Raw genomic sequence first — 25,829 nt, 5'->3', positions numbered from 1 at the left:
ATCCGTAACAAGATCTGATGCCCTCTTCTGGAGTGTCTGAAGACAGCTACAGTGTATTTACATATAATAAATAAATAAATCTTTTTTTAAAAAAAAGATAAGTTTTATATAGAGAGATGTTTCAATTGCATGCATGTGTCTGCACCACATGAGTACTTGGTGCCCCATAGAGGTCAGAAGAGGGCGTTGGATCTCTGGAACCGGAGTTCCAAAGGGTGATGATGAGCCACTGTGTAGGAACTGAACGGCCAATGCTGCTAGGTTGGTGTGGTGGTTTTAACCCCAGCGCCCAAGAAGCAGAGGCAGGCAGATTTCTGTGAGTTTGAGGCCAGTCTGGTCAATAGAGTGAGTTCCAGGTTAGCCAGGGCTACATAGTGAGATTTTTTTTTTTAAGATTTATTTTATGTCTGAGCACACTGTAGCTGTCTTCAGACACACCAGAAGAGGGCATACGATCCCATTACAGATGGTTGTAAACCACCATGTGGTTGCTGGGAATTGAAATCAGTACATCTAGAAGAGCTGTCAGTGCTCTTAACGGCTGAGCCATCTCTCCAGCCCCAAGCCCCTGTCTTTAGAAAATAAAAGAAATACAAGGACTAGAACTTGGCTTGAAAGGAAAAATCTTGTCTGCTCTACAGAAGGCCTTGGGTTCAACTGCCAGCAAAGTAGGGGGAGAGGAATTGGAAAAATACAAATTTCAGTGTTTGATAATCAGTTGAATCACTGTGAGTGGAGAGGAAAAAGGCAAGAAGCAGCTGGGGTTCTGCATGCACATCTGGGCACGTGCTTCTCTATCTGATGCTGGTACTGTCTCCACCACAGCGAGTCTTATCACACTGCACTTTAGGGTAGGAGAGAGTGCCAGTCCATACTTATCATCATATTCAGCATGGTCCTGCCTAGCATATGTATTAAACAAGGACTCAATAAATATTTATGAAATTTAAGTCTGACAGCTGAATACTGGCTCTGGAAGTGTCTTAGTTAGGGTTTTACTGCTGTGAACAGACACCATGACCAAGGCAACATTTAATTGGGGCTGACTTGCAGGTTCAGAGGTTCAGTCTATTGTCATCAAGGTGGGAGCATGGCAGCATCCAGTCAGGCACAGTGCAGGAGGAGCTGAGAGTTCTACATCTTCACCTGAAGGCTGCTAGAGTACTGGCTTCCATGCAGCTAGGATGAGGGTCTTAAAGCCCACACCCACAGTGACACACCTACTCCAACAAGGCCACACCTCCTAATGGTGCAACTCCCTGGGCCAAATGTATACAAACCATCACAGGAGGAGAAAGAGATTTGTAGGGAAGTTTAACATGTTCCATTTGGTACACACTGAATTTGTAGTACCTGTGAAATACTTGTGGAGTTTTTAGGTGGACATCAAATAAGACCAGAGACCCAGAGAAAGATCTGGACTGGAGATACAGTGCGTAGCAGGATGCAGAGGCCACTCGAGAGAGTGAGATCTCCAAGGAAACGCAAAGGACACAGCTCAGACGGGGTTTTGTGGTCTAAGGAACCAGTGGGCGGGTGGAGGAAGTTTCTCCCTCGGGTGCAGAGAAGCATCAGCCATCGGGGAACAGCAGAGATCAGTTGTGCCACCGAACCTCAAACAGCCTCGGGATTACACTGCCTGTGCAGAGTGGAGGAGTCTCCTTAGAAAGGGGGAGACAAGAAATAGTGGAGATCACTTGTGTAGGCAACTCCAACAACTTAGAGGAAGGGTGGAAAGCAGGGGGGCAGAGGAGAGATGGAGAGGCACACTGTGCACTGCTCTGGGGGCCGAGCTTTGACTGTAGAGCACAGTCTGGCCTCCACCCTCTCCCCTCAGCCTCCTAAACACTGGCATTTGCAGGTAGTGAGCCCCTCTTACAGAGGACCCAGTTTTCTTTTTCTTTTTCTTTTTCTTTTTCTTTTTTTTTTTGTTTTTTTCTTTTTGTTTTTTTTTTTAATTTTTTTTTTTCAGTTTTCTTTCCTAGCACCCACATAGCAGCTCTTAACCTCTGAGCCATCTCTCTAGCCCATTTGTTTGTTTGTTTGTTTAGACAGGGTTTCTCTATGTAGCTCTGGCTGTCTTGGAACTCACTTTGTAGACTAGGCTGCCTGGAACTCACAGAAATCCACCTGTCTCTTCCTCCCAAGTGCTGGTTGGCACCCCAAGAACCAAGAGACTGGTTCATGCCTGGGAGGCAGAGGCAGGTGGGTCTCTGTGAGTTCAAGGCTCACCTAGTCTACAGAGCTTCACCACTACCAGCTAAAGGCATGCACCACCACCCTGTCCCCAAACGTCCATAAGTAGATGCACATCTGCCATGAGACGCACAGCCACAATCTCCATATTCAGAGAGCTGCAGTGATGGTTGCAATGAATTTGAAGCCAGCCCGGACCATGTAGTGAGTTCCAGGTCAGCCTCGACTGAAGAGTAATAATGAACGTTTTTTTTGCTTTTTTTATTTTTGGTCTTTTTTTTTTTCCCCAGACAGGGTTTCTCTGTGTAGCCCTGGCTGTCCTAGAACTCACTCTGTAGACCAGGCTGGCCTTGAACTCACAGAGATCCTCCTGCCTTTGTCTCCCAAATGCTGGGACTAATAATATTGGCTTAAAAAAAAAAAAAAGCTAATTTTAAAACAAAAGGGGAAGGGAGCTGGAGAGATGGCTCATCAATTAAGAGCACTGGCTGCTCTTCCAGAGGTCCTGAGTTCAAACCCCAGCCACCACATGGTGGCTCACAACCATCTGTAATGAGATCTGATGCCCTCTTCTGGAGTGTCTGAAGACAGCAACAGTGTACTTACATATAATAATAAATAAATAAATCTTTTTTTAAAAAAAGATAATTTTAAATATTTGAATGAACAAACAGGTAAAATCTGGATGAGGGAAGGAAGAGAAGGAGGCATGCTCCCCACAGTGAAACAGAGGTAGGTCCTGGAGGGTGAGGACCAGTCTGTCAGACCTTGGATTACGTCAGGGGAGGGGAACCAGCTTGGCTGTCTTTTGTCTCCAGAGGAAAGAGGCATTCATTCTCTACTCCAGCTCTGCTCAGCAAGTGGAAACTGAAAACCTTACACCACTCAATGGAGGAAAAGCAAAGAATTGAGAAGTTCGCTTTTGACACTTGGCACTCCCAGTCTAGTCAGTCCTTCTGCCCGCTAGGGAAAGGGTGACATCAGGTAACGCCAGTCTCCAAACACCTCTCATGATGTTTTTATTTATTTTTAAGACAGAGTCTCACTATATAGTACTAGCTGTCCTGGAACTAACATGTGGGGTTTTTTTGTTTTGTTTTGTTTTGTTTTAAGGCTTCTTTTTTTTTTTTAAAAGTTTATTTATTTTATTTACATGAGTACACTGTAGCTGTCTTCAGACACACCAGAAGAGGGCATTGGATCCCATTACAGATTGTTGTGAGCCACCATGTGGTTGCTGGGATTTGAACTCAGGACCTCTAGAAAAGCAGTCAGTGCTCTTCCCCACTGAGCCATTTCTCCAGCCCCTTGTTTTTTGTTTTTTTAAAGAATTATTTACTTATTTATTATGAGTACACTGTAGCTGTCTTCAGACACACATAAGAGGGTGTCGGATCCCATCGCAGATGGTCATGAGCCTTCATGTGGTTGTTGGGGATTTGAACTCAGGGCCTTTGGAAGAGCAGTCAGTACCCTTAACCACTAAGCCATCTCTCCAGCCCTAGAACTCACTATGTAGATAATGCTGGCTTCAAACTCATAGAGATGCACCTGCCTTTGCCTCCTGAGTGCTGGGTTGAAGGCGTGAGCCACTACATTGACTTCTGTACCATGTGTGCATGGTCTCCAGTTCAGTTGCAATTAGTAAATTTCCTGTGCCATCAGGTAAGGTCTGACCCCCTAAGCTACTCACGGAGCTCATTCCTTTGTCATTTCTAGTTCTTGACAGCTCCTTCCACACAAGAGACAGTCCCCAGTCAGTTCTTGTTAAGAATAGAAATAAAAGTTGGGCGTAGTGGCGCATGCCTTTAATCCCAGCACTCGGGAGGCAGAGGCAGGCGGATTTCTGAGTTCGAGACCAGCCTGGTCTACAAAGTGAGTTCCAGGATAGCCAGGGCTACACAGAGAAACCCTGTCTCGAAAAACCAAAAAAAAAAAAAAAAAAAAGAATAGAAATAAAAAAGGCTGGAGAGATGGTTTGGCAGTTAAGAGTGCTGGCTGCTCTTCCAGAGGACCTTGGTTCAAGTCCAGTACCCACACAATGGTTCACAACCGCCTGTAACTATTGATCCCAGGGATCCGACACCCTCTTCTGGCCTCCTTGGGCAGCAAACATTTGGATGGTGCTGAGACATATACACAGACCAAACACTCACACATAAAACAAAGAATTGCAAACTGACAGAGCCCCATAACAAAACTGGGGACCCCTCCAGAAGGTTAATGTGTCCTAGACGGGACTGAAGGTGGTATGCACCCCTTTTTCCCTTTTCCTCTCACTTGTTTTTTAGTTTTTCTAGTTGTCTGTCTGCACAGGAAACCCAAAGCTTCAAGTTTGAGGCAGTTTTGGTCACGGGAACACTGAGGCCTGTGTGAGCTTAATAACCTTCATGGCATAACCTTCCCTTTGTCATTGTCACCTGTACCTTTGCCTGTGTTCTTCTCTTGGCCTGGTTTCTCCTTGTCTTCCTATGTCCAGCTCAGGGCTCCCTTCAGCATCCAGGATCAGGTCTTTCTGACCCTGGGACATCAGGTAACCTTCACAAGGTACCTAAAGGAAGATCACCAAGCTAGTCTGTCTTCTCGGATTCCCTGCCTTGCTCCGCCGTGTAGGCTGCTGACCACATCCTCTCTCACCTTATTTATACACTTCCTCAACAGACACATCACACAGAAGTTAGACCCCCCAAACCTGTGCTGATCTCTCCCACCCTTCCTCTTTCTCCAAGGGTCCTGCGCGCGCACACACACACACACACACACACACACACACACACACTGCTCTTTAAACCATGCCCTTCTGTATGGAGGCACCCACTCCTATTTCCTTCTGGAACTTCAGCACCCCCTTTTCCTACAGGTGACAGTGCCAGCCACCATGTTCTCGGGCCGGTGGTGGCCAAGTATCTGGGGAAATCTAGGACTGAATCTACAAAGCCCTTCTCAGGGACCCCAGCTCTGCGCCCTCTATCCATTCACTTATACTGGGGCAGATGGCCGGCAGGTGTCTCTGGCTGAAGGTGACAGGTTCCTACTGCTTCGAAAGACCAACTCAGACTGGTGGCTGGCAAGGCGTCTGGGTGCGCGCCCCAGCTCGCGGCCCATCTTTGTTCCAGCTGCATACATGATAGAGGAATCAATCTCCTGCCACAATCCAGCAGACACTACCCACAATAGCTCCCTCTGGACTCCTGGTGAGTAAGCTCTGAGCCTCCCCCCCTCTTCACCTTCCGACTCTCTGACTCTTCCGGCTTGAGAGAGTTACTGTGCCTTACCTTCTGCTGACTCCTCTGCCTAGTTCTCACCCACACCACTGTGGCAGTTCCCCTCTATACTTTTAGCTCCAAGTGGTCTAGGGCTCCTGTCACTTCCTGGCAGCCTTGCCCTGCATTCCTAGACGATTCCCAAGGTCATATCTGTCCTCACCTGCCACTCCTTCACGTCTCTCTTTCCAGGGACAAAGCTGTATCATGGCTCCCTGGAGGAGCTCTACCTGCCTCAGGAACCCCAGGTTGCTTCAGGGCAGCCTCTTCACCACCCCTACAAGATGTACAAAAGCGTCAGCACGGGCAATGTGAAGGCCTGCTCCATGAAATCCTTCAAGGAAAGGCCAGGAGAAAGGCCTCGCTGCTGGGTGACAGGAGTTGCTGCGGTGAGTTACAGAGCTTCCCGGAGCATAGCTCAGAGCTTGGTGGCCGGCTGCCTGCACTACAGTGGGGCCCCTGATATGTGTGAAGTGGTGACCTGGACAGAGCCTCCCTCCCTTAAAGATCAGAGAGGAGGGGAGTTGGGGACAGATGAACACAATGAGAGGCTGGGGTGCTCTGAGAAGATCCCGCAGGAGCAGGAAGAGAGGCCATAAGCAAAGTAGGAGATGAGAGGACAGCCGAGTTTCACAGGCCCTGGGGGGACAGGGTGTCCAGGACAGCAGAAGGAATGTCAGCAGACTGCTTTTCTCCAGTTCTAACTCCTAGCCCAGGGCAAGGTTTGTCCTAATGTCCGTCCGGTCTTCAAGTCAGGACACCAGCAAGTTCCTTCTAACACTGAGTGCCTTGGTCGGCCCCTCCCCCACTCTATTGTCAGTTGTAGTTTGAGCCAGGGGTCTTACTCCTTGGTAGGCCCAGCTTGCCCGGATTCCTTATGCCGTTCAGACCAACCCCAAACTCCAGTGGCTGTCCTGCCTCAGCCTCCCAAGCTCTGGGATTGCTGGGAGTGCACATGCTCTCTCTTAAACGGGCTTGTAACCAGTCTTTCTCTTCCCTAGCCTGCGTAGTCTCTCACTCCTTGGTGTCCTCTTTTACTCTCAATGTTGTGAGAAAGGGTCACTCTCTCATTCCCACCCACTCCCCCAAAAAAAGCCTGTTCCCCTTTCTTGCAGCTCTGGGGCGGGGTTGCGTGGGGGAGGAGGGAAGTTGGCAACAGGAAGTGAGGAGAAGAGAACAGACTGTGAGGGGAAGAATTTTTTTTAAAAAACAGCCGGGGACTGGGGTTTCTACCCATGTACCAGGGGCCCCCCGGCCCAGAGCTGACCGTGAGTAAATGGGAGCGCGATCGGGAGGGACAGGGGCAGAATAAGCACCTCCTCTTTCCCGGTTTCTCGCTTCTGGGCCAGGCAGGATCACATCCTGTCTCAGCTCCCTGTGTGCTGTAATCTGGCAGGCCTTCTCTGATGTCCAGGGTCCCTATTCCGAAGTCCTTGCATCCCCCTCGCATGTGCCACAGGAGGCTGGATGGCTGCGAGCAGCTCCCAACAGAATTCTAAAGAGAAGGCACTGAGTGTCTCTTCCTTCAGCTCTCAGACTATTGAGGCATGGACCCAAGGGATTAGAATTACCCCAAGAGTCTTATGCTGGGGAATACAAGGTTGGGGTCCTGATGCCAGCCAGAAACGGAACTTGTCTCCCAGGAAGACGGTTCACACTGTTCTGACACCTCATCAGACCTTTCTGCAGCAGATGGAGCTGGGACAATGATGAACCAGGGCCATGCCTTAACTAGGACTGCTTAATTACATTTTTTTTTTTTTTGGAGACAGGGTCTCACTATGTAACTCTTAGTTCTGGCTCCCCTGAAACTCACTATGAAGACCAGGCTGGCCATGAACTCACTGAGATCTGCCTGCCTTTGCCTCCCAAGTGCTGAGATTGAAGGTGGGCACCACCATGACTGTCTTTATGATTACCTCTTAACTAAATCTATTCAAACCTAAACTGCATGTTAGAACCCAAAAAGCAGAATTGAGGACCATCGGATCTATTTCTAAGACTGACCTGACCCTCACTATGGCCACATTTTATATGTATAGGTGTTTTGCCTGCATGTATGCTTGTATTAACACCTGCATGCAGTGCTCTCAGAGGCCAGAAGAGGGTGTCAGGCCTCCTGGAACTGGAGTTACAGCAAGTTTTAGCCCTAATGAAGATGTTGAAAACCCAACCAGCACCCACCCAACCCATCCCACCTTGCCCCACCCCTCCAGAAGGTAGCCAGTGCCCTTAACCTACAGAGCCATCTCCCTAAACCCAGAAACATCTTTCTTTGTCCTTTAGCGTTGTCTCTTCCATTGATTACTGGGGACAATTAACAGAGCTTAGATTCGGCCCTAACAATGCCAGTAGTGCTTGGACCCCACCTGGGGATGGTGCTCGTGTGCGGCCCCCTCCTGTTTCCCCTCAGTCTTCTGTTCTCCGTTTCTCTCTGGGGCTCTCAGAAGGTCAGAAGAGAGAGGAAATTGTGAGAAGTGCTGAGAACTGTTGAGGTACCACCCAGATGTTGCTTTGTCTCCCCCTAAACTCAGAAACCTGGCTCCATGGAGCAGACAGAGTCTTTGATTAGGGACAGCAGTGCCCTACAGCCTCAGGAACGGCTCGATCCACAGGTGAGAGCCTGCCCATGTCTCAGTCACATGTTAAAAAGTTAACTTTTTTTTTTTTAGATTTATTTGTTTGTTTACTATATGTAAGTACCTTGTAGTTGTCTCCAGACACCCCAGAAGAGGGCATCAGATCTCTTTACGGATAGGTTGTGAGCCACCATGTGGTTGCTGGGATTTGAATTCAGGACCTTTGGAAGAGCAGTCAGTGCTCTTAACCGCTGAGCCATCTCTCCAGCCCCAAAGTTAACTTTCTATGACCTTTCCCCTATTCCTTCTATGACCTAGGACCTCTAAACCGCAGGTTCTTCTCCCTGTTTCAATCTCCCTCTCTCAGGGTTTACCAAGCCCCAGCCAAAGCACCCCATGGCTTGCTGTCTCTGAGCAGCCGGGAGCCTTGAGGCCCTGTTCCGCTCTGCCACAGCTCCTGGACGACCCCCACGTGGTGAGTCCTTCCCGTCTTCCGATGCCAAGATCCTTTGGTGTTTGCGCTTCTCCGATCTCCCCCACCCCAAACTTTAACGGTCCCCACTTCTGGTAGATTCCTTAGAAACTCTGGTGTCTGTGGGTGGCACAGGGTGGCTTACAGACAGTACTCCATACCCTTCCCAGGAAGAAAGGTCAGGCCTGCTCAACATGACCAAGATTGCTCAAGGAGGGCGCAAACTCAGGTGAGAACTCAGAATATGCTCGGGGTCTGGGCTGGTGGATTTCATAGGGTAGAAAGCCGTGGTAATGGTGCGGGGAGCTCAGGCACTCCAGGTGAAATTCTAAAATGACCTTTTAACTACCTCTCCTCCTTCCTCTCCTCCCCCACAGGAAGAACTGGGGCCCTGCTTGGGTGGTGTTAACTGGTAGCAGCCTTGTGTTCTACCGAGAGCGGCCACCGCAGTCTGCATCCCTCCAAGGCTGGGTGAGTATCGGCCAGGGGGAGCTGCAAGGGTTTGGGGTTACTGGTTTGCGCCTCAGGCCGACTGAGGCGGAGGCGGCGAGGAAGGAAATGGAGAGGAAGGTACGGGAAAGAGGAAGAAGTGCTCACCTCCCCGGAGAGGGAAGTGGTGAGGAAACAAAACTCTTAGCCTCAGTTTCTCTCGTAATTGCCAGGCGCGGGCTGGGAGCCGGCCGGAAAGTAGCGTGGACCTGCGCGGGGCGGCCCTGGCCAGCGGGCGCCAGCTGTCCAGCCGCCGGAACGTCCTTCACGTGAGTGTCTTCCGCGCGTCCCCAAAGGCAGGGTGACCCGAGGTCGCTCGTCCTGGCAGCGTTTTAGGCTCTCCTCGCTAACACACGCCTCCCCCGCGCCTTTCCTCCACTCCCAGATCCGCACGGTCCCCGGACATGAGTTCCTGCTGCAGTCGGACGAGGAGACCGAGCTGCGAGCCTGGCACCGCGCGCTGCGGGCTGTCATCGAGCGGCTGGTTAGAAGGGTGCAGACCCTGGAAGGCACCCGGGAGGCGACACCCGGGAATGGGGAGGGACCCCCACTCCCGTGGGCCAAGAGAGCGAGGGAAAGGCTGTGGATATCGGACGAGGCAGACCCCCATAGAGCCCTGCCCTTGATTCGTGCTGGAATGTGGGCCTCTGGCACCGAGGTGGGCGTGCAAATGTTCTCCTGTCCAACCTCCTACCCCGGCCACCCGGGTCTAGGATCGGGAGAACCCCCTGGAGCTGCGTCTGTCGGGCTCCGGACCCGCCGAGCTGGCGGAGCTGAGCGCTGGTGAGGATGACGAATTGGAATCGGAACCGGTGTCCAAGTCCCTGATGCGGCTTGGCAGCCGCAGAATTTCCAGTACGAAGCGGACCGGAGCTGGCCGGGCTGGGGTGCAGGGAATGGGTCCTCCCCTCAGCTCACTGTCCTGAGTTTTGCAGGTCGGTGTGCAGAGGGCACTGACCAGAAGAACCGCGTGCGGAACAAGTTAAAGCGGCTCATCGCCAAGAGACCAACCTTGCAGAGCCTACAGGAGCGGGGCCTGTTCCGAGGTAGGGTGGGCTGAGCCTGCTGGGCGCTGCTCTTTACCAGCTTTACTAGTGTCTTTATTTTGTGTAGATTTTGTTTTCGGATTTTATTATTGTTGAAACAGGCTTTCGGTATTTATATCAGGCTTTACTCAAAGTTGGGCAATCCTCCTGCCTCAGCCTGCTTAGTGTTTTAGGGATTACAGGTAAGAGGCACCATGCCTGGCCTGATAAGTCAGTTTTCAGATCTTTTATATCCCTGATCTTAGCATTAACCAAAACTCTAGTGAGGCTCAAAATAGAATTTCCAGCACTAGATTCCAGTCTGTGTCTGCCCCTGCTTTTCCCACACCCCTCATCGTTTGCTTGCGGGGGGGGGGGGGGGGGGGGAGGAGGAGAAGGAAGAGGAGGAGGGGGAAGAGGAGGATTTGGGGGGGGGGGGGGGGGGGGAGGAGGGGGCGGGGGTGTCAGAGGGAGGGCCTCCTTGCTCCCAGGTAGCAGCCACTCCCCACCTCACTCCCTCCATCTGCAGACCAGGTTTTTGGCTGCCAGTTGGAGTCGCTGTGCCAACGGGAAGGGGACACTGTGCCCAGCTTTGTCCGGCTTTGCGTTGAAGCTGTGGATAAAAAAGGTTATTTTTCCAAAGACATCCCCCTCTACGCCTCCGAAATCTCCCCTTTCCCAGGCTCCCATCCTTTTGCCCCATCCCTGCCTTCCTCCTGACCCCTCTCTCCCTCAGACCACTCCCATACACACTTTAGCGTTAGAGACCTCATCCTTGTCTCCTAGGTCTAGATGTAGATGGTATTTACCGGGTGAGTGGGAACCTGGCCGTGGTCCAGAAACTCCGCTTCCTGGTAGACAGAGGTGAGACAACTTGGGAGGAAGTCCATAGGTCTAAGAACACCGCCCCCAACACCTCAGAACCCAGAGTGGTTCTGAGTGAGGGAGTTGGAACCACATGCTAAGCTTCTGGTCTCTCCTGTATGTTGCAGAACGGGCAGTGACCTCCGATGGGAGATACATGTTCCCAGAACAGGCAGGACAAGGTACTTACATGGGAAGCTCAAAAAACCAGCTTTATACTCTAATCATCCCCCCATGTCCTGCTCCTGCAAAGGCTGTCCCTACCCCCCTCCTTTGTTGTCCTACTATGCTCTACTAAGGACCATCCCCACATTCTTGTGACCTGGCTTTGATTGTATTTACCCAGAATTCCTAGCTTTTGAATCAGGAATTCTCCGGCTCTTCTGAGCCTTCAACCTGAGCAACTTTTTTTTTTTTTCTTCTAGAAGGCAAATTAGATTTAGACAGTGCCGAATGGGATGATATTCATGTGGTCACCGGAGCTTTGAAGCTTTTTTTCCGGGAGCTGCCACAGCCTCTGGTGCCTGCATTGTTACTACCTGACTTTCGTGATGCCCTTGGTAAGGGTTGAGGGCTTCAGATAACACCCCTGACATGGGCGGGCATGCAGTAAAGAGAACAGAGGGTCCCTCTGGCTTTACTGCGGGGATGGAATTGTTCTCAGAGGGTGGGAATATGTGTGTGAACGTTTGCTGAGAGTTGACATTGGGCTTTGTGGAAGAGTGGAGGGTTTTGGTTCTGCAGCAAGGCGAGCTGACCATGTGTAAGGCCCATAAGTTGAATCTCTTGTACCAGAGGCAGCAAGCCAGACAAATGATACCATCAGAGGACATGGGAAAGGGTGAATTTACACACCTGGTTGTAGCCCTTTCCCAAAGTTCACTCCCTGTCCTTGCCTTTACCCTCTCCAGAACTTTCTGAGCCAGAGCAGTGCCTCTCCAAAATACAGAAATTAATAGACTCATTGCCGAGGCCCAACCATGACACTCTGCAGTACATCCTGGATCATCTATGCAGGTCAGGGGGACTCAGCAACCTTGTTCGTGCTGGTGAGGATGGAGCGGGTGTTCACTGGGGACCCTGACCGGGGAGGATGGGGACAGGATGTTCTTTCTTCCCTGCCTTTGTCTCCCAGGGGGCAGGGTAGCTTCCTTAGCTGGGCTGTACTGGGGTACTTTTGAGTGTGCTCCTCCCACAGTGCACAGAGCACACTAGGGGCTGTCCCTGCAGCTGACCCCACTTGTGCCTCCAGACTGCATCCTGAAGATTCCTCCACTGGACCATCTCTGTTCCCTGTTGGGTCTGTTCTCGATGATTAGGCCAGCATGTGGAAGGTGTACTGGTCTGTAGTGGGTAGTTATCACCTCTCTTGCTTCCCTTGGCTTTGCCCTCAGGGTGATAGCACACTCGGATAAGAACAGAATGACCGCCCACAACCTGGGAATTGTGTTTGGACCGACGCTGTTTCGACCCGAGCAGGAGGCCTCTGACATGGCGGCCCACGTAGTCTACCCTGGGCAGCTGATCCAGCTGATGCTCAACAACTTTGTTAACCTCTTCACCTGACTCAGGCGAGGGAGACGAAGGCGCTTCCTGCGATTTGTCAGCTAGCCTTTGGAGAGGGCTGGTGGGTTTCTGAAGATAATCCTGTCAATGTCCTCCCAAAGGATGCTCTTCATTTCCCATTCCAGTCTCGCTTGAGCTCCTGGCTGAGAAGGGTTGCTGAAGGGGAAGGTGTAGGAGCCCACTTCTGCTCTCCCCGACATGACACATGATGCTTGCTCTCAGTATTCCTTTATTGTCAGGAAACTGTGTCATTATTAAAGTTTTGTTTTGTTTTTTTCTGGAACATACATAGACTAAATAAAGCCCCCGGCCCAAACCTCCCATCCCTGGGCACCTCACGTAGTCATTTAGGAAATATGATCTGCTTGGGGTTCCTTATCCTGTTAGGCACTAGAGTTGAGGAATTGAGTCTCTCCAGGCAGAGACCCCAGCAAGACACTCATGTTACCCACTGCCATGTTGGGGGGCCCAGAGGGGGGTGGGGTGTTTTTAGAGCTGTCCCCTTGCTCATGGGAAAGAGGAGGGCTCAGGCCCTGGGTCTCATCTAGGATTGCCACAAAGTCCAGCTGAGTGTTGTCCAGGTCAAGAGAGTCCAGCGGGTTACACACCTGCCCTTCAGGGGGAGGGTACAAGGCAGGGCCTGCTCCTAACCTGCCCACCTCAGGATGGCCACAACTGGGGTTGGTATCCCCCACCTTGAGGGGCCCATAGCAAGGGGACAGTGGGGGCAGAAGTCGGGGTGGTGCTGGCCTGTGGGAAGGCCTGTTTACTCCCACGGTGAAAGTTTCATGGCACTGCGAAGGGGCAGGATAGGAGCCTGATTTGTGATTGGCCGAAGCAGGTGCAAAGCCAGATCCATATGCTGCTGCTGCTGCTGCTACTGCTGGGGTCTTGGCAGGGCTCTGACTAACTTGGGAACCCCCCAGAAACTTGGGGCTCTGGTATGGGAGTTCCTGGTTGGGGAGCCCTCCCCGGCTTCTTCCCTCCCACAGTCCCTGCTGCGACTGAACGTAATTACACACGAGCTGAGCTTTGAGCTGTCCTGTGGAATGAGAGGAGGAGGGGTTAAAATTGAGGCCAGGCCTGGGTTCTGATGAGAGATAACCATGGGGAGGCTGAGGATAGGGACCCGATTGGGGATACTGGGGCTGAGGGAGCTGGGGGTGATGTGAAAACATAGGCTGCGGGCCTGGGGACCCTTCACTGGGGTGGGCATTGAGGCAGGGTGCCAATCCGGTGGAGTCAGACCCCACGGGGCACCCTTGTTCTGGTTTTACCTGCACTTGTCCATAATGCTCAAGTCGAGGACACTGGCTATAGGGAGCACCAGGAGCCTTATTGCCAGGGTACACCCCAGCATGAGAAGGAAACTCACCCCATGTTTCTGGGGTGGGATCAGGATAGGAGACCTGCTGAGCACAGTGGCCAGGGCCATAGTTGGTTGGTGGACCAGGCCCAAGAGGCAGGGAACCTGGACCCCTAGCTTCATAAGGCTCAGCTGCCGTCCCCTCAGGCCCCCCATATCCCAGGGTATCAGCGGAGGAAAAATCCATGTATGGGTTCAGACCATTGCCCATCACAGAAGTTCCAACTTCTGGCTCCTCCTGTAGCCCCCTAGTATCCATGGCAACATTTTCGGTGATGCTGGGGGGCTGTGGCGAATAGACGGAGGTAGGGAGGTGGGGATCGAAGTTCTGTCCCGTTGCCACACTAGGGGGCGTGTGGACACATCCCAGGCTCTTGAACCGTTGGACTCTGGCTGGAGCTGGGTGGTCTGCAGCCCGCGCTGGGTCACTGGCCCTCCGAGTGACCCCTGCATTTGGGTTGTATCCCGGGTATTCGGTCCGGCTTCTCCAAGGAGGAACAGGAAGACCTCCCATCCGGTCCAGGCTGTGCGCTGCAGTGGGCGGGGTGCCAGTCCCCCTGACTGAAGCATATCTGGCACGGAGCATGTAGTGCTGAGCAGGTGTGAGGCCAGGTAGTGACGATGCCCCATTCTCTGGTGGGGTTCCCGGCGGGAAAGGGGATGCTAGGGAGGACCTGCGGCTGACTGTGTAAGCAGAGCTCATGCTGCTGGAGCTGCTGCTGCGGCGGTCAAGGGAGACTGGGGGGCCCAGACGGCGAGACACAGGTGCGCCTGCAGATGACAAAGAGAAAAAGCAATGGTTGGGAGCCTCTCCATTCTCACCCTGCCTTTTCCACAGGATAGCTTGGGCCTGGAACCTCCACCCTACGCTGTCTGTCTGTCTCCTTCTTTCCCCACACTTATTCTGCTTCTGCTTCCGCAGTGATTCTAGGCAGCCATAGTTTGCGCACTGCCTCACAGTCGTAGGGAGAACACACCACAGATGCACTATTAAACACGCTACTCTACAGCGGCAGGACTAGCGGTGTGCGCCACAACACCTGGCTATACATCTCAGTTTTCTGGTTGATGGAAGCAAAAAAAAATATCGTCAAGGAAGGAAGGGAGGAAGGTACTTTTCAAACGATAAAAAGATGCCAACGTGGGGCTAAAGAGGATGGCTCAGCAGTTAAAAGCACTGACTGCTTTTTCAGAGATCCTGAGTTAAATTCCCAGCAACTCTATGGTGGCTGGCAACCATCTATAAGGGGAACTGATGCCCTCTTCTGGCATGCGGGTGTATATGCAGCAGAGCACACACAATAAACTAAACCACGTGGCAACTCAAAGGGCAGCCCGGTCACATCAGCCTCAGGGCAGCAACACCTCCCACATCCGGGTCTTACCTGCGTGGGTTAAGCTGGGCAGTTTGAGACCCCGAGACCCTATTGGTCGGAGCTGATGCAGCTGATCCAGCCTGAGGTTCTCCAGGCGGCGAAGCGTGGAAAGTCCGGTGGCCGCAACACAAGGTCCTTCATCCAAGCTGGACAAGTCCTCAGTGCTGCCCCCGGCGTTGCCGGCCATCTCCACGCCGCTGTCCGTGTTGGCCGCACTGCCTGCTGGGGAGTGGTCGCTGCTGCAGGAGGATTGTGCTCCGGGGCTCTGCTGTGGCTATGAGGAGGATGAGAACAGAGAGGGTAGCACGCGGCCCAACTCCCTCTTGGTGAGTGGCAGAGACTGTGAGGGCTGAGGACAGGCATGAGAGGCGGAGTGGGGGTGGGGGTCGGAATGGGGGGACACACCAAGTGGGCAAGAGGGCGAGAGGTTAGGGCCGCTGGAGTACGGACTCCCGAGACTGAGGCTCCATTCCTGTGTAGTCCTACGACCCTGATAATTTCTCCTTGCCTGTTTCCTCTTGTTTAAGAATGCACAAAATAGGGGGCTGGAGAGATGACTCAGCGCTTAAGAGCACTGTCTGCTCTTCCAGAGGTCCTGAGTTCAAATCCCAGCAACCACATGGTGGCTCACAACCATCTGTAATGGGATCTGATTTCCTCTTCTGATGTGTCTTTAGACAGCACAGTGTACACACACACACACACACACACACACACACATATATATATATATATATATATATAATAAATTTTAAAAAATACACAAAATATGCACGTCAAAGGCTTGGAACTATATATAGTTAGGTGTTAATCCAGAAGCACCTCCCTGACAATGTGTTGGATCAATTAAACAGTTGACGATTATAATAGCTGGAGAGATGGCTCAGAGGTTGAACGCACTAACTGCGCTTCCAGAGGTCCTGAGTTCAGCAGAGTTCAATTCCCAGCAACCACATGGTGGCTCACAACCATCTATAGTGTGATCTCGGTGCCCTCTTCTGGCATGCAGACAGAACTGTACATAATAAATAAAAATTAAAAAAAAAATCTTTAGATTTGGGGTCACCCATGGTGCAACACTAAAACTAGAGGCAGGCAGGCTGGGCTGGCCACGGAAGACTGATGTGTATAGGGGGAGATGCTTAGGAAAGGGCTAGAAGGTCGTCAGTAGAGCATGAGGGGGTATAGAGGTTATGCTTTCTAGGTTGACTCACCATGGCACCCTCGGGCACAGTCAGTCTGCTCTCTTCCCTGCCTGATCCTCCTTCCCTTTCCCGCTTGGGCTCCACTGTAGAGAGGGGCTGCGCCCGTGGCAAGGGGCCATCCCCTCGATGCCGCTTGGTCACGTGGGCATCCGGACCGTGCACTGTCTTGACGTGTTTGCGGAGCGAGCTGGGATCTGTGTAGCGCTTGGTGCAGCCGGGGAGCTTGCACACGTATGGCTTCTGTTGAGTAGAGAGCTAAGCTAGAAGGCCAACGGACCAAAGCAGAGGAACCCAACAGAATGGGGGGGGGGGGCGTCAGGGAGGTGGCGGAAGCTCCGAGACAGGTGAGTGAGAGGGACGCACAGCATCCCAGGAAGTTAGGGGGGGTGGGAGCCCTTGAGTGGAGGAAATCCTGAGAGGCTTAGAGGAGGCTTAGGAGAACAAATAGAAGTGACCCTCAAGGCTGTTAGGCCACCTAAATTCAGAAGCTGAAGGAGTGAGTCATTAGGGCTCTACTTTAGACGGACTCTTCGGCTGGTTATACCAAAGTGTGGCAAGTGGGAACTCTGGTTTCTCACCTCTGTGGAGAGAGTCCCGGAGTAAGGGGCTCCTTATGAGGGATACTTAGGCCGCAGCTTCTCATGTCGCGGAGGGGAGTGGCTCTCAGTTTGAGTGCTCACCTCATTGGAGTGGGTCCGATTCTGGTGCTTGGCGCGGTCACTGGCATTGCTAAAGGCCTTGCTGCAACCTTCTTGCTCACACATGTAAGGCTTCTCGCCCGTGTGCGACCGCAGGTGCGTCTTGAGGTTTTCGAGGCGTGAATAGGACTTCCGACAGCCTTCAAACTGTGGGATGAGAAGGGGCCAAGCATGATCTCAGACAGGACGTGAAGGTTTAAGGATTTACACCAGAGAATATAGTTAAAAATGGGAGAACGTGGGGACCTAGGAGAATCTCAGGATTAGGGCACAAAGACAAACAGGAGCTAAAGGCAGAGGAAACCAGAAACAGCGCAGGTGGAGGGATGGCAGCGAAGTACTGAGCATCTCGGAGCAGGTCGCCCTGCACAGGGCTTAGATGACCCAAGAGTGGGGTCATCTAGGGATCAGGCTTACACGAGTGTGCATCATTGGAGCAAGACCTAACCACTAGGCAATGAAGCAACAAGAGCACAAAGTGATGGTGCAAAGGTGTTTTATTTATTTTACTACTACTACTACTTTTTTTTTTTTTTCCTTTTTGGAGACAGGGTCTCACAGTGTAGTTTTGGCTAGCCTCGAACTCACTATGTAGATCAGGCTAGTCTCAAACTCACAGAGATATGCCTGCCTCTTCCTTCCAAATGCTGGGATTAAAGATGTTCACCACTATGCCCAGCACATGTTTTTATTTCTTTTAAAATCAAAGGGGGCTGGGCAGTGGTGGCTCACGCCTTTGATCCCATGCTTGACAGGCAGAGACAGGAGGATCTCTTGAGTTCAAAGCCAGCTTCATTTACACAGCAAGTTCCAGGACAGCCAGGGCTACATGGAGAGACCTTGTCTTGAAAAACCAACAAGTAAGTAAGTAAATAAATATCAGAGGGGGAAAATATGCTCTTTTTTTTTTAACTTGGTTTTTCGAGATGAAAATACACTTTTTGATCTGAAACTTTGTTTTGTTGCTTATTTACTTATAAGATCGAGTCTCACTGTGTCACCCATCGTGGCTAGCCTGGAGCTCATCATTTAGATCAGACTGGCCTTAGAGTCAAGAGTTCTGACTGCCTGTGTGCCTCCTAAATGCTGAGATTAAGGGTGTGTGCCATCAGGCCTGGCTTGGTTTTTGCTTGTTTGGTTGGTTATTTGTTTTGTTTTTAAAGATTCAGTTATTTATTTTATGAGTGCTCTATCTGCATATACATCTACATGCCAGAAGAGGGCAGCAGATCACGTGGTCCTGAGCTAGCATGTAGCTGCTGGGAATTGAACTCAGAACCTCTGGAAGAGAAGACAATGCTCTTAATCACTGACCCATCTTTCTAGCACTGTGTTTTTGCCTTTTTTTAAGACCTAGCCTCAATCTCTTGATCTTCCTGTCTCAGCTTCACAGGTGCTAGGGTTACGGGTGTGTACCACCATACCAAAAACATTTCAGGGCCAGCAAGATGGCTTGGTGAGTAAAGGTGTCTTCAGCCAAGCCTGGCAACCTGAGTTTGATTCCCCAGGACCCACACGGTGTAAGGCGATAGCTAAGTCCCGCAAATTGTCCTCTGACCTCCACATACACATCCTTGGGAAGCAAGCCCCACCCCGTAAAAAGGCAACATAACATTTTAGTATAATATCAGTATGTTCATCTTTCTATCGATACAGTCTTCAGTGAGGTTTTTTTTTTTTTTTTAACATTTTCTTATGAAGGAAGGAACTTTGAAGGCAAGTCAACTAGGAACCTTCCTTGACTTGACACCAATCTAGGGAGGGATGGGTGCCTTACCGTGCACTTGTGCGGCTTCTCGCCCGTGTGTCTGCGCATGTGCACCACCAGCATGTATTGGGCCTTGAAGGGTCTCAGCTCTCTGGAGCAACCTCCCCAGTGGCACACAAATTCCTTCCGCTCCCCGTGGATATGCTCACTGTTGATGTGCTGAGGAGGAAGATGGAAGAGGCTTTCCAAGGTTCCATCCCCACACTCATCACCTCAGCTTCTCCTCTGGGGGAAGAGGGGTGGGGAACGCAGTTCCACCCACACCTCAGGTCTGCTAGCTTACTAGAGCAAAGATACTCTGGGCTTCAGTCTGCAGGACTGAGCATGCAATCTTGGACTTCAGTACCCTTGAACCTCTTGCTTTATTTAGACCTCAAAGCTCTATTTAGGCTCCCACCTATTACCCCCATCTGTTACCCCCTGGGGCTCACGTGCACCAGCTGCTCCTGGGAATCGAACTCCTGGCTGCAACCATCCCAGCGGCAGTCTGTCTCATACACAGACTCAGGCTCAGGTTTCTCCTCTCTCTCCAGGTCCTCCCGCCCATCCAGCATCCCCAGCAGGTGATCCTAGGGCAAGAGAGACAGCCTTTAGGGTCATTTGTGAGGCAAGTTTTGTTTCCCTCAGGTCCCGGGGAAAGCCCTGCCCCTCCCTTACCTGTGTGCCTGTGGAGTTGGGGCTAGACATGTCCCCTTCCAAAGGGTCCTCCGGGCACTTGCCAACCATCATGTCCAGCTCTGACTTCAGCTTCCCCAAGGGAAGAGGTGAAGGTATTGAGGGTGGAATAGTCAGAAGAGAAAACATGCCAGGTTTTCCTGCCCTACAGACCCCCACCCAAATAGCAGGATCCTGAGTGTGAGGGCTCCCCACAGCCTGCACTGCTGAATGGGATGAACAGAAAGGCGCTCTCCTCTGGGAGAGTCTGAGTCCATGTTCCTAGTACCAAACGCTTTTATATCCGCTGTCTTCCTTCACCTGCCCTCCCCCCTCCCCCCACAATTATCTTGAGCTGGAGAAGACAACGTGGAGGGCCCCACCTGGCAGGTTGCACGTGGTCCCCGGGACTGGGGGTGAAGCATCATTGAACCCCGAGTAGAGTCATGTGGAACACAGGGCTGGACTCCATAGGGAGGTGAAGTTCCTTTTTGATGACTCATCTGAGGTGGGAATCCTAAAGAAGGGCTAGGTGGAGAGGGGACTGTTAGTGAAGAGAATCAGCCACCAGGAGTCTTTGCTCTGTCCTGCAGGTTTCTGGGAGGCGGGGTTGCCCCGGGGAGGTCCTGAAGAGAGTTCCAATGCGTTGGGGGAGGGGAAGGACTAGAACTGGGCTAGAGGTTTGAAGGGTCTGAGTCTTCTAATGGGTGTCAGTACATATTTTAGGGGCCTCTTAATCTGAGGCTGCCAGCACCTCATGGTGCCAATGGAGAGATGGCCGTAGGAACCGCCCGGAGATGTACAGCGAGAGTTGATGAAAGCCACGAGGGAGCTGGGTGAGGTCCGGATTACGGTTTGTAGGTCGAGGCTGGCATCCGAGAGGGGCGAAATGGAGAGAGCCCGCTTCTTTGTTAATTTGACTGAACTCCGAGGAGGAGGAGGAGGAAAGAGAGATCCTAGGGCAGGAGACAGGAGTTAAGATGAAGTAAAGGGAGCTGGAGAGATGGCTCTGTGGTTAAGAGCACTTGCCGTTGCTCCAAAGGATCTGAGTATGATTTTTAGTACCCACATCAGGCAGTTCACTACCTCCTGTAACTCCATCTCCAGGGATGGTTCCACACCCTGGGCCTCATCTGCACAGCCTCACACAGACACAGACATATACATTGTTACAAAAGTAAAATTGCAATGAGGGCAGAAAAAAGATACTGTATAGGTACATTGTATCCCTGCGGTTGGTGGGGAGGGCTTCACTCAAAAAAAAAAAAAAAAAAAAAGTGCTGCTTTTGCCTTGCTCTGCCTAGAACCTCGAGAACCTCTTGATTGTCCTCTGATTGCCTTTGTCTCTGGATGTTTCTTCCCTTGAGTTTGGCCCTTGCTTCCCCACCTTCTCCTGCAGAGCAAGTCCCAGAGGGGCAGGGGGAGGGAGAATTGCCCAGTGCTCACCTTCAGTGCAGCTGCTGGTCTCTCTGGCTGCTCCATAACCCTGGGACCCTGACATAAAGTTGGCTTGGTGGCAAAAGGGCAGACCAGAAAGTCCTAGAAAAGAGACAGCTGGAGCCAGGCCTTTGAATGAGAGATATAGGGCTTACCTTAAGACCCTACATAAGATATGATCCCACGTGTGTGTGTGTGTGTGTGTGTGTGTGTGTGTGTGTGTGTGTCTCAAAATCCTCCTGTAAATAGGAAACTAGTATTCGGTAGGGATGGGGTTGAGAGGGATCTGGAGCTAGGTGAGACATCTGCCAAGTCCTCAAGGCCCAGGGACTGGTAAATGTATTTACCTTCTGTTCCCATGCTGGGGACTCCTTGACTGTGGAGGGGTCGGAGACAACATGGTTCACCATAGCTATTGACTTGTGGCGGAGTCATTGGATTGAACATGGCGTCTCAGCGAAGGATGAGGGGACCTGAGGAAAGGAATGTAGATCTGCCAATTATAAAGATGGAGCAAAACAGAAGATAAATGACAGTTTCAGGCACAGATCCCCCGGCCAGTATGTCCCTTGTGCCTCTAACCCTCATCTCAGAAACTGGTCATGGAAATCAATAACGTTTTTCAGCTTCCTTAAGAAGAAACATCCCGAAGAGTGGGCAGAAGCAGCAGGTCAGTCTTGGGGGTTCACAGTCTCTGTATGCACACGGGAATGTTAGGGACTAACTGATCCAACGCAAGTCCTAGGTGATTTTAATGCCATGAGCTCTCTACTTGCTTTTCTTTTTTCTTTTCCCTCTACCGTTTCTTGTTCTGGCCATGGGCCAGCTTTGAGGTGTGTGATGGTGGAACACACGGAAGGTCTGACTTCATGCCCAGGGCTGCCGGCTCATGCCCAAGAGCAGAGCTCATGTGCAATCTCTCCAGTGTCCAGTAGAGGGAGACCTCGTTTCAGTCCAGATAGACTGGTAGGGCCAGAAGAGAACACAAATGATCTGTCCTCAGACAGAGAACTGTGTGTGGGAGGGAATAAGGCTTCAGAGCAGAGCGTCTCCCCGTCTGTTGAGTAAAAAGGATGAGAGCTAAAGTCATCCTGAGGAGGTTTGACTCTAGGTCTACCTATCCCGTTTGGTTTGGGGGGGAATCGGGAAGGGACTGTCAGGAAAGTTTTAATGGGAATTAATAAACGAAGTCCTCTATTAGAAAGGCGTTAGAGAGCTGGTGCGAGGTCCACTTTTCCTCAACAAGTTTTTTACTCCACTCCAGGTTTTTCAGCCTTCCGGGAGCGGAGGGTGGGGTAGGGCGGGGTGGGGTGGAGAACCACCGGGAGCGGGCCGGCCGGCGCGGTGGGTGATCCCGGGATGCTGGGATTTAGGGTGAGGGCGGGGTAAAATGGGGAACGGAACCCGGACCCTACGACCCAGCCTAAGTGCTGTAGCCTGGGCTACCTTTGCTAACTCCTCCTTTTCCAGCCGAGACCCGAATCCCGCATCCAAGACCTCCCAGCTCGACATTGGCACTAACGTGGGGGTGGGGGGCACAGCTGGGTGGCAGCTGGATGAGGGGACACATCTCCCGCCTCTCTCCTCTGTGACTCATTCAAGGGAAGGGGAGGACTTGCAAAGGACCCCCAGACACTAGAAGTTCTCTCCAAGTTGTCACTCTTCCTGTTCCACTGCCCAAGAGACAGCTCCAAGAAACAGGATGAAAACGGGGCGACAGCCCCCTTCACCGAGAGCCACCGCCTACACTCACGCCTCCCCCTTCATAGCACTAAAGACGTCGCTAACTTTTCCAGTTTCAGTAAAGGTTTTCTGGGCTGGATGGGAGCATGAGAATTAGCCTGCCAAAGACCCGAATCATCTTCGCAGTCTATTTTCTAGAGTCTTCTACATACGTACCCCTTCTCCCCAACTCCCTGGAGTCGGCCCCACCCCCTTCTCCCGGTCCCGCCTTCCCCGCCCCCGTGCCTTCTCGGCCCACCCAAGTCGCCGCCGCAGGCTCTGGCTGCAGACGGCTCAGCTTCCCCGCCCGCCTGGGGAGCCCAGAAAAGCGAGGGGGGGTGAAGGGTGGAACATTCTTCCCTCTCTCAGCGCATCCTGAAAGCAGGCAGTGGCGCCCGGGGGAGGCACTATTGGAAAGTGGGGTCCCTATAGTAGAGTGGGAAAGAAGAAACCAGAAACTAAGAGAAAGAAGTGCCTGTGTAAATAAGGTGTGCGCGGAGAGGACACCTTGGATTCCTGGGTATCTCCGCCGGCTTCCTAAGGGTTAACCCCTATAGACCCCGGGAACCCCCTAGTGACGTCAAGAGCGAGTCGGAGACGTCTGTCCGGCGGGGATGCCCAGGGAGATAATGGAGGGGGGTCCTTCTGAACCCCGCCCCCCTAGGGTAAATCACCCTCGTTCACGAACTTTCCTCCCAGAAGAAAACTGCCCATCTTTTCTCCCCGTGCTGGAAGGAAAGACCTATACCATAAAGTCCATGGCTCTCCAGATGCCCCAAACCCTCGGCCTTTACCGTGTTTCCTTTCCTTGATGCTGTTCCCAAAGCTAACTGTCCTGGTTTGATTGTTTCAGGGTCATGGGGCCTGAAAGAGGATTCAGAGCGGGGAGCAAGGGCAGGCAGGGTGGTCTGAGCCAGAGGAGGGGCCTCGGTCCCCAGCTCCCGCTTGGGCGGGGGCCAACCGGGATACACAAGCTGGCAGTGGCCAGTGGTCCCGCTCTGCCCCAGTAGGGGTCTCCTGGCGCCTGGCTTCAGCTGCCCCGGTGGTCCTGAGGTCAGAGGGTCAAAACAAGGTCTCCCCAGCTCTTACTCTTCCTCGGGGCCCTGCCCACAGTCTTTGGGACTCAGAAGTCCAGAATTCCTAGGGATTTTTCTATGGCCTATACCGCATGTTAGGAAACCCACCAAGCCTCCTCCGGAGTCCAAACCCACTCCTTTGCCCCCAAACCCCGTGTGCACATCTGTCACGGCCACAGGTCAGGAGTCCAATCCCAGCCCGGCTCTCGGGGGTTCGGTGGCCTGGCACACCGCTACTCCCACCCCACTGTGCGCTCCCTTCTTTTGCGGTGGGTCCCGTCTTAGAAACACTGACGTCTTCCAACGGCGCTCAGAGACGCACCTGGAGTTCCCTCTACCACGCAGACCTCCAGCTGGCCGTCCCAACTGCCTCTTCATCCCAACCTCAAGAAAGGGAGAGATTTCTAGTATGTGGAAGAGGCGCGGACAAAGAGACCTGGGACAGACGCAGACTGTCAGAAAGAAGAAGGAGATGCAGAGAAAAGAAGGCACAAATTAAAGCAAAACGAGAAAACACCCAAACTTCCTAATACCTCGCCCCAAACTCTCCCAACCCCACATTGCCTCTGAGCCTCAGGTCTCCTTCTGGGATAGGGTGAGTCCCTAGGCGTCAGAGCATCACCTCAGCCCCTCCCCCATCGCTCCCAGGTGGTCTCCCGCCTGCCCCCCTCTCACCTCCGTCGGGGCGCAGTGCTCGGGATGCGTGGTCCAGGGCTGGAAACTGGGCTGGGGGGGGGAGGTGTGTAGCGGGGCGGGGGGTCACAGGGCCACTGCAGCGCAGCTTCAGTGCCACCCCACCCTCCCAACCTGGCCCCCAGCCCTCCCGCCGGCCCAGCCCGCCGGGCCCGGAGCCGGGACCACCCGCGAGAAGCGCAAACTTTTTTTTTTCCCTTTGCAAAAACTTTTCTCACTGTTGCCACCCGCGCGCCGCCGCTCTTCCCGCTCACTTCCCTCGTATATCCTTCCTTGGGACCGTTCTAGAAGATGAGCTGGGTGGATAGAAGCTAGAGAGGGGGTGCCGGGCTTATGGCACCCCCAGGACCCCCAGGATCCTCCCCCTCCCTTGAGGGACCCTATACTGCCTACTACCCCCCCTCCCGAACACGCTGCTCGTGGTGGACAGTAAATCCCGGCGCGGATCCCTGGATCGGCTGTCCACGAAGAGGATCTGAACCAGAGCCAGGAAAACACTGAGGAAAATATTGCGCGGCGGGAGAGGGAGGAGGGAAAGCTCACCCAGAAAGTTAAATCTGAAGGTCCGGTCGTCGGCTTTCATTGGTCGTAACTGAGTGAGCTTTCTTCATGTGGTCTGTAGGCCAGCCTCACTCTTTGGATGGAACGTGGAGGAGTTGGAGAGTTGGGGTTTGAGCGAAAGAAGTTGGGTTGGCTGAGGGAGGGGAGGGGGTGCGACCTATGGAACATGGAGTTATAAGTGCAGGATGTGCATTCACAGATCACTGAGGACAGAGGTGCTCTGTGTAGAGTACCTCTCTGGAGAAACACGGTTCTCCATCTCCAAATTCTGGACGCAGTTGCCACCTCCACATCTCTCTCTTTAAGGCTTTTCGCGCCCTCTGCTGGTCGTCCTAGCACATGGCACTCCGCGGAGTCGAAATGATTGCACTGTCGAACTTAAGGAAATTTGACAGGTTCCTGTCCCCAAAGTCCAGTCAGATGCCCAGGGAGCTGCGTGAGCTCAAAGAAACAGAAGGACACACCAGGGGAGACTGCGAGCCCCTTAGGGTAGTTAGTGATAGGGGAGTACGCTGTCTCTTTGAATCTGTGTTACCATGGTGACTGGGCACAGAGAGAGGGCCCTCTATTTCAGTTTCCCACCTGAGAAAGAAGCCAAAGTGTGGAGGGGTAGAGGATGGGGAGAGAGTCTTCCCTCAGACAGATCTCTCAGGCCCTAGCGCTGTTTTAAACCACCTTCTTGCAAAGTAAGTGTGTTTTTTTAAAAAATTAAGATGGGCCAGGCAGTGGTGGCACACACCTTTAATCCCAGCACTTGGGAGGCAGAGGCAGGCGGATCTCTGAGTTCAAGGCCAGCCTGGTCTACAGAGTGAGTTCCAG

At 52.4% G+C, this 25,829-nt stretch overlaps 2 protein-coding genes across 3 annotated transcripts in view; one reads left to right on the top strand and one right to left on the bottom strand.

Annotated features, from left to right (window-relative positions):
* Positions 1-12,737, top strand: part of Arhgap9 (Rho GTPase activating protein 9) — a 14,015-nt gene extending 1,278 nt beyond the window's left edge. The window contains exons 2-17 of the mRNA XM_021204791.1: positions 4,942-5,390; positions 5,652-5,848; positions 7,994-8,074; positions 8,406-8,513; positions 8,681-8,739; positions 8,888-8,981; positions 9,173-9,268; positions 9,385-9,483; positions 9,713-9,854; positions 9,935-10,045; positions 10,554-10,652; positions 10,811-10,888; positions 11,017-11,070; positions 11,314-11,448; positions 11,800-11,905; positions 12,283-12,737. Of these exons, the coding sequence (XP_021060450.1) occupies positions 5,075-5,390; positions 5,652-5,848; positions 7,994-8,074; positions 8,406-8,513; positions 8,681-8,739; positions 8,888-8,981; positions 9,173-9,268; positions 9,385-9,483; positions 9,713-9,854; positions 9,935-10,045; positions 10,554-10,652; positions 10,811-10,888; positions 11,017-11,070; positions 11,314-11,448; positions 11,800-11,905; positions 12,283-12,454 (1,947 nt within the window). The 5' untranslated portion in view covers positions 4,942-5,074 and the 3' untranslated portion in view covers positions 12,455-12,737. The remainder of the gene's footprint in view (positions 1-4,941; positions 5,391-5,651; positions 5,849-7,993; positions 8,075-8,405; positions 8,514-8,680; positions 8,740-8,887; positions 8,982-9,172; positions 9,269-9,384; positions 9,484-9,712; positions 9,855-9,934; positions 10,046-10,553; positions 10,653-10,810; positions 10,889-11,016; positions 11,071-11,313; positions 11,449-11,799; positions 11,906-12,282) is intronic.
* Positions 12,671-24,843, bottom strand: Gli1 (GLI family zinc finger 1). Of its 2 annotated transcripts, XM_029542505.1 has the most exons (14): positions 24,432-24,843; positions 24,079-24,192; positions 21,534-21,652; positions 21,306-21,431; positions 20,968-21,060; positions 20,276-20,477; positions 19,905-20,049; positions 19,525-19,614; positions 19,299-19,436; positions 18,877-19,026; positions 17,082-17,246; positions 16,411-16,641; positions 15,206-15,470; positions 12,695-14,591 (listed from the first exon to the last, which is right to left on the bottom strand). In XM_029542505.1, exons 4-14 carry the CDS (start codon positions 21,403-21,405, stop codon positions 12,838-12,840), a joined length of 3,333 nt encoding a protein of 1,110 aa, XP_029398365.1. In that variant the 5' UTR covers positions 21,406-21,431; positions 21,534-21,652; positions 24,079-24,192; positions 24,432-24,843; the 3' UTR covers positions 12,695-12,837. The 2 variants fall into 2 exon arrangements, with proteins under 2 accessions (XP_021060449.1, XP_029398365.1); XM_021204790.1 differs by lacking the exon at positions 21,534-21,652 and having other exon boundaries at positions 12,671-14,591.
* Between the last annotated feature and the right edge of the window lie 986 nt (positions 24,844-25,829).

Source organism: Mus pahari, chromosome 9, assembly GCF_900095145.1.
Source record: "Mus pahari chromosome 9, PAHARI_EIJ_v1.1, whole genome shotgun sequence".
NCBI classification, from domain to species: domain Eukaryota; kingdom Metazoa; phylum Chordata; class Mammalia; order Rodentia; family Muridae; genus Mus; species Mus pahari.
The sequence above is the reverse complement of the archived record's forward strand: the minus strand, read 5'-3'. Positions and strand labels throughout refer to the sequence as shown.

What these genes read in the sequence shown, in the direction of transcription:
- Gli1 (XM_021204790.1), bottom strand. Translation starts at nt 21,405, where the DNA reads ATGTTCAATCCAATGACTCCGCCACAAGTCAATAGCTATGGTGAACCA. An exon ending in CCAACTCCACAGGCACACAG is followed by an intron (nt 19,437 to 19,524) that starts GTAAGGGAGGGG and finishes CTCTTGCCCTAG; the next exon opens with GATCACCTGCTGGGGATGCT. An exon ending in GCCCAGCTTAACCCACGCAG is followed by an intron (nt 14,592 to 15,205) that starts GTAAGACCCGGA and finishes TGTCATCTGCAG; the next exon opens with GCGCACCTGTGTCTCGCCGT.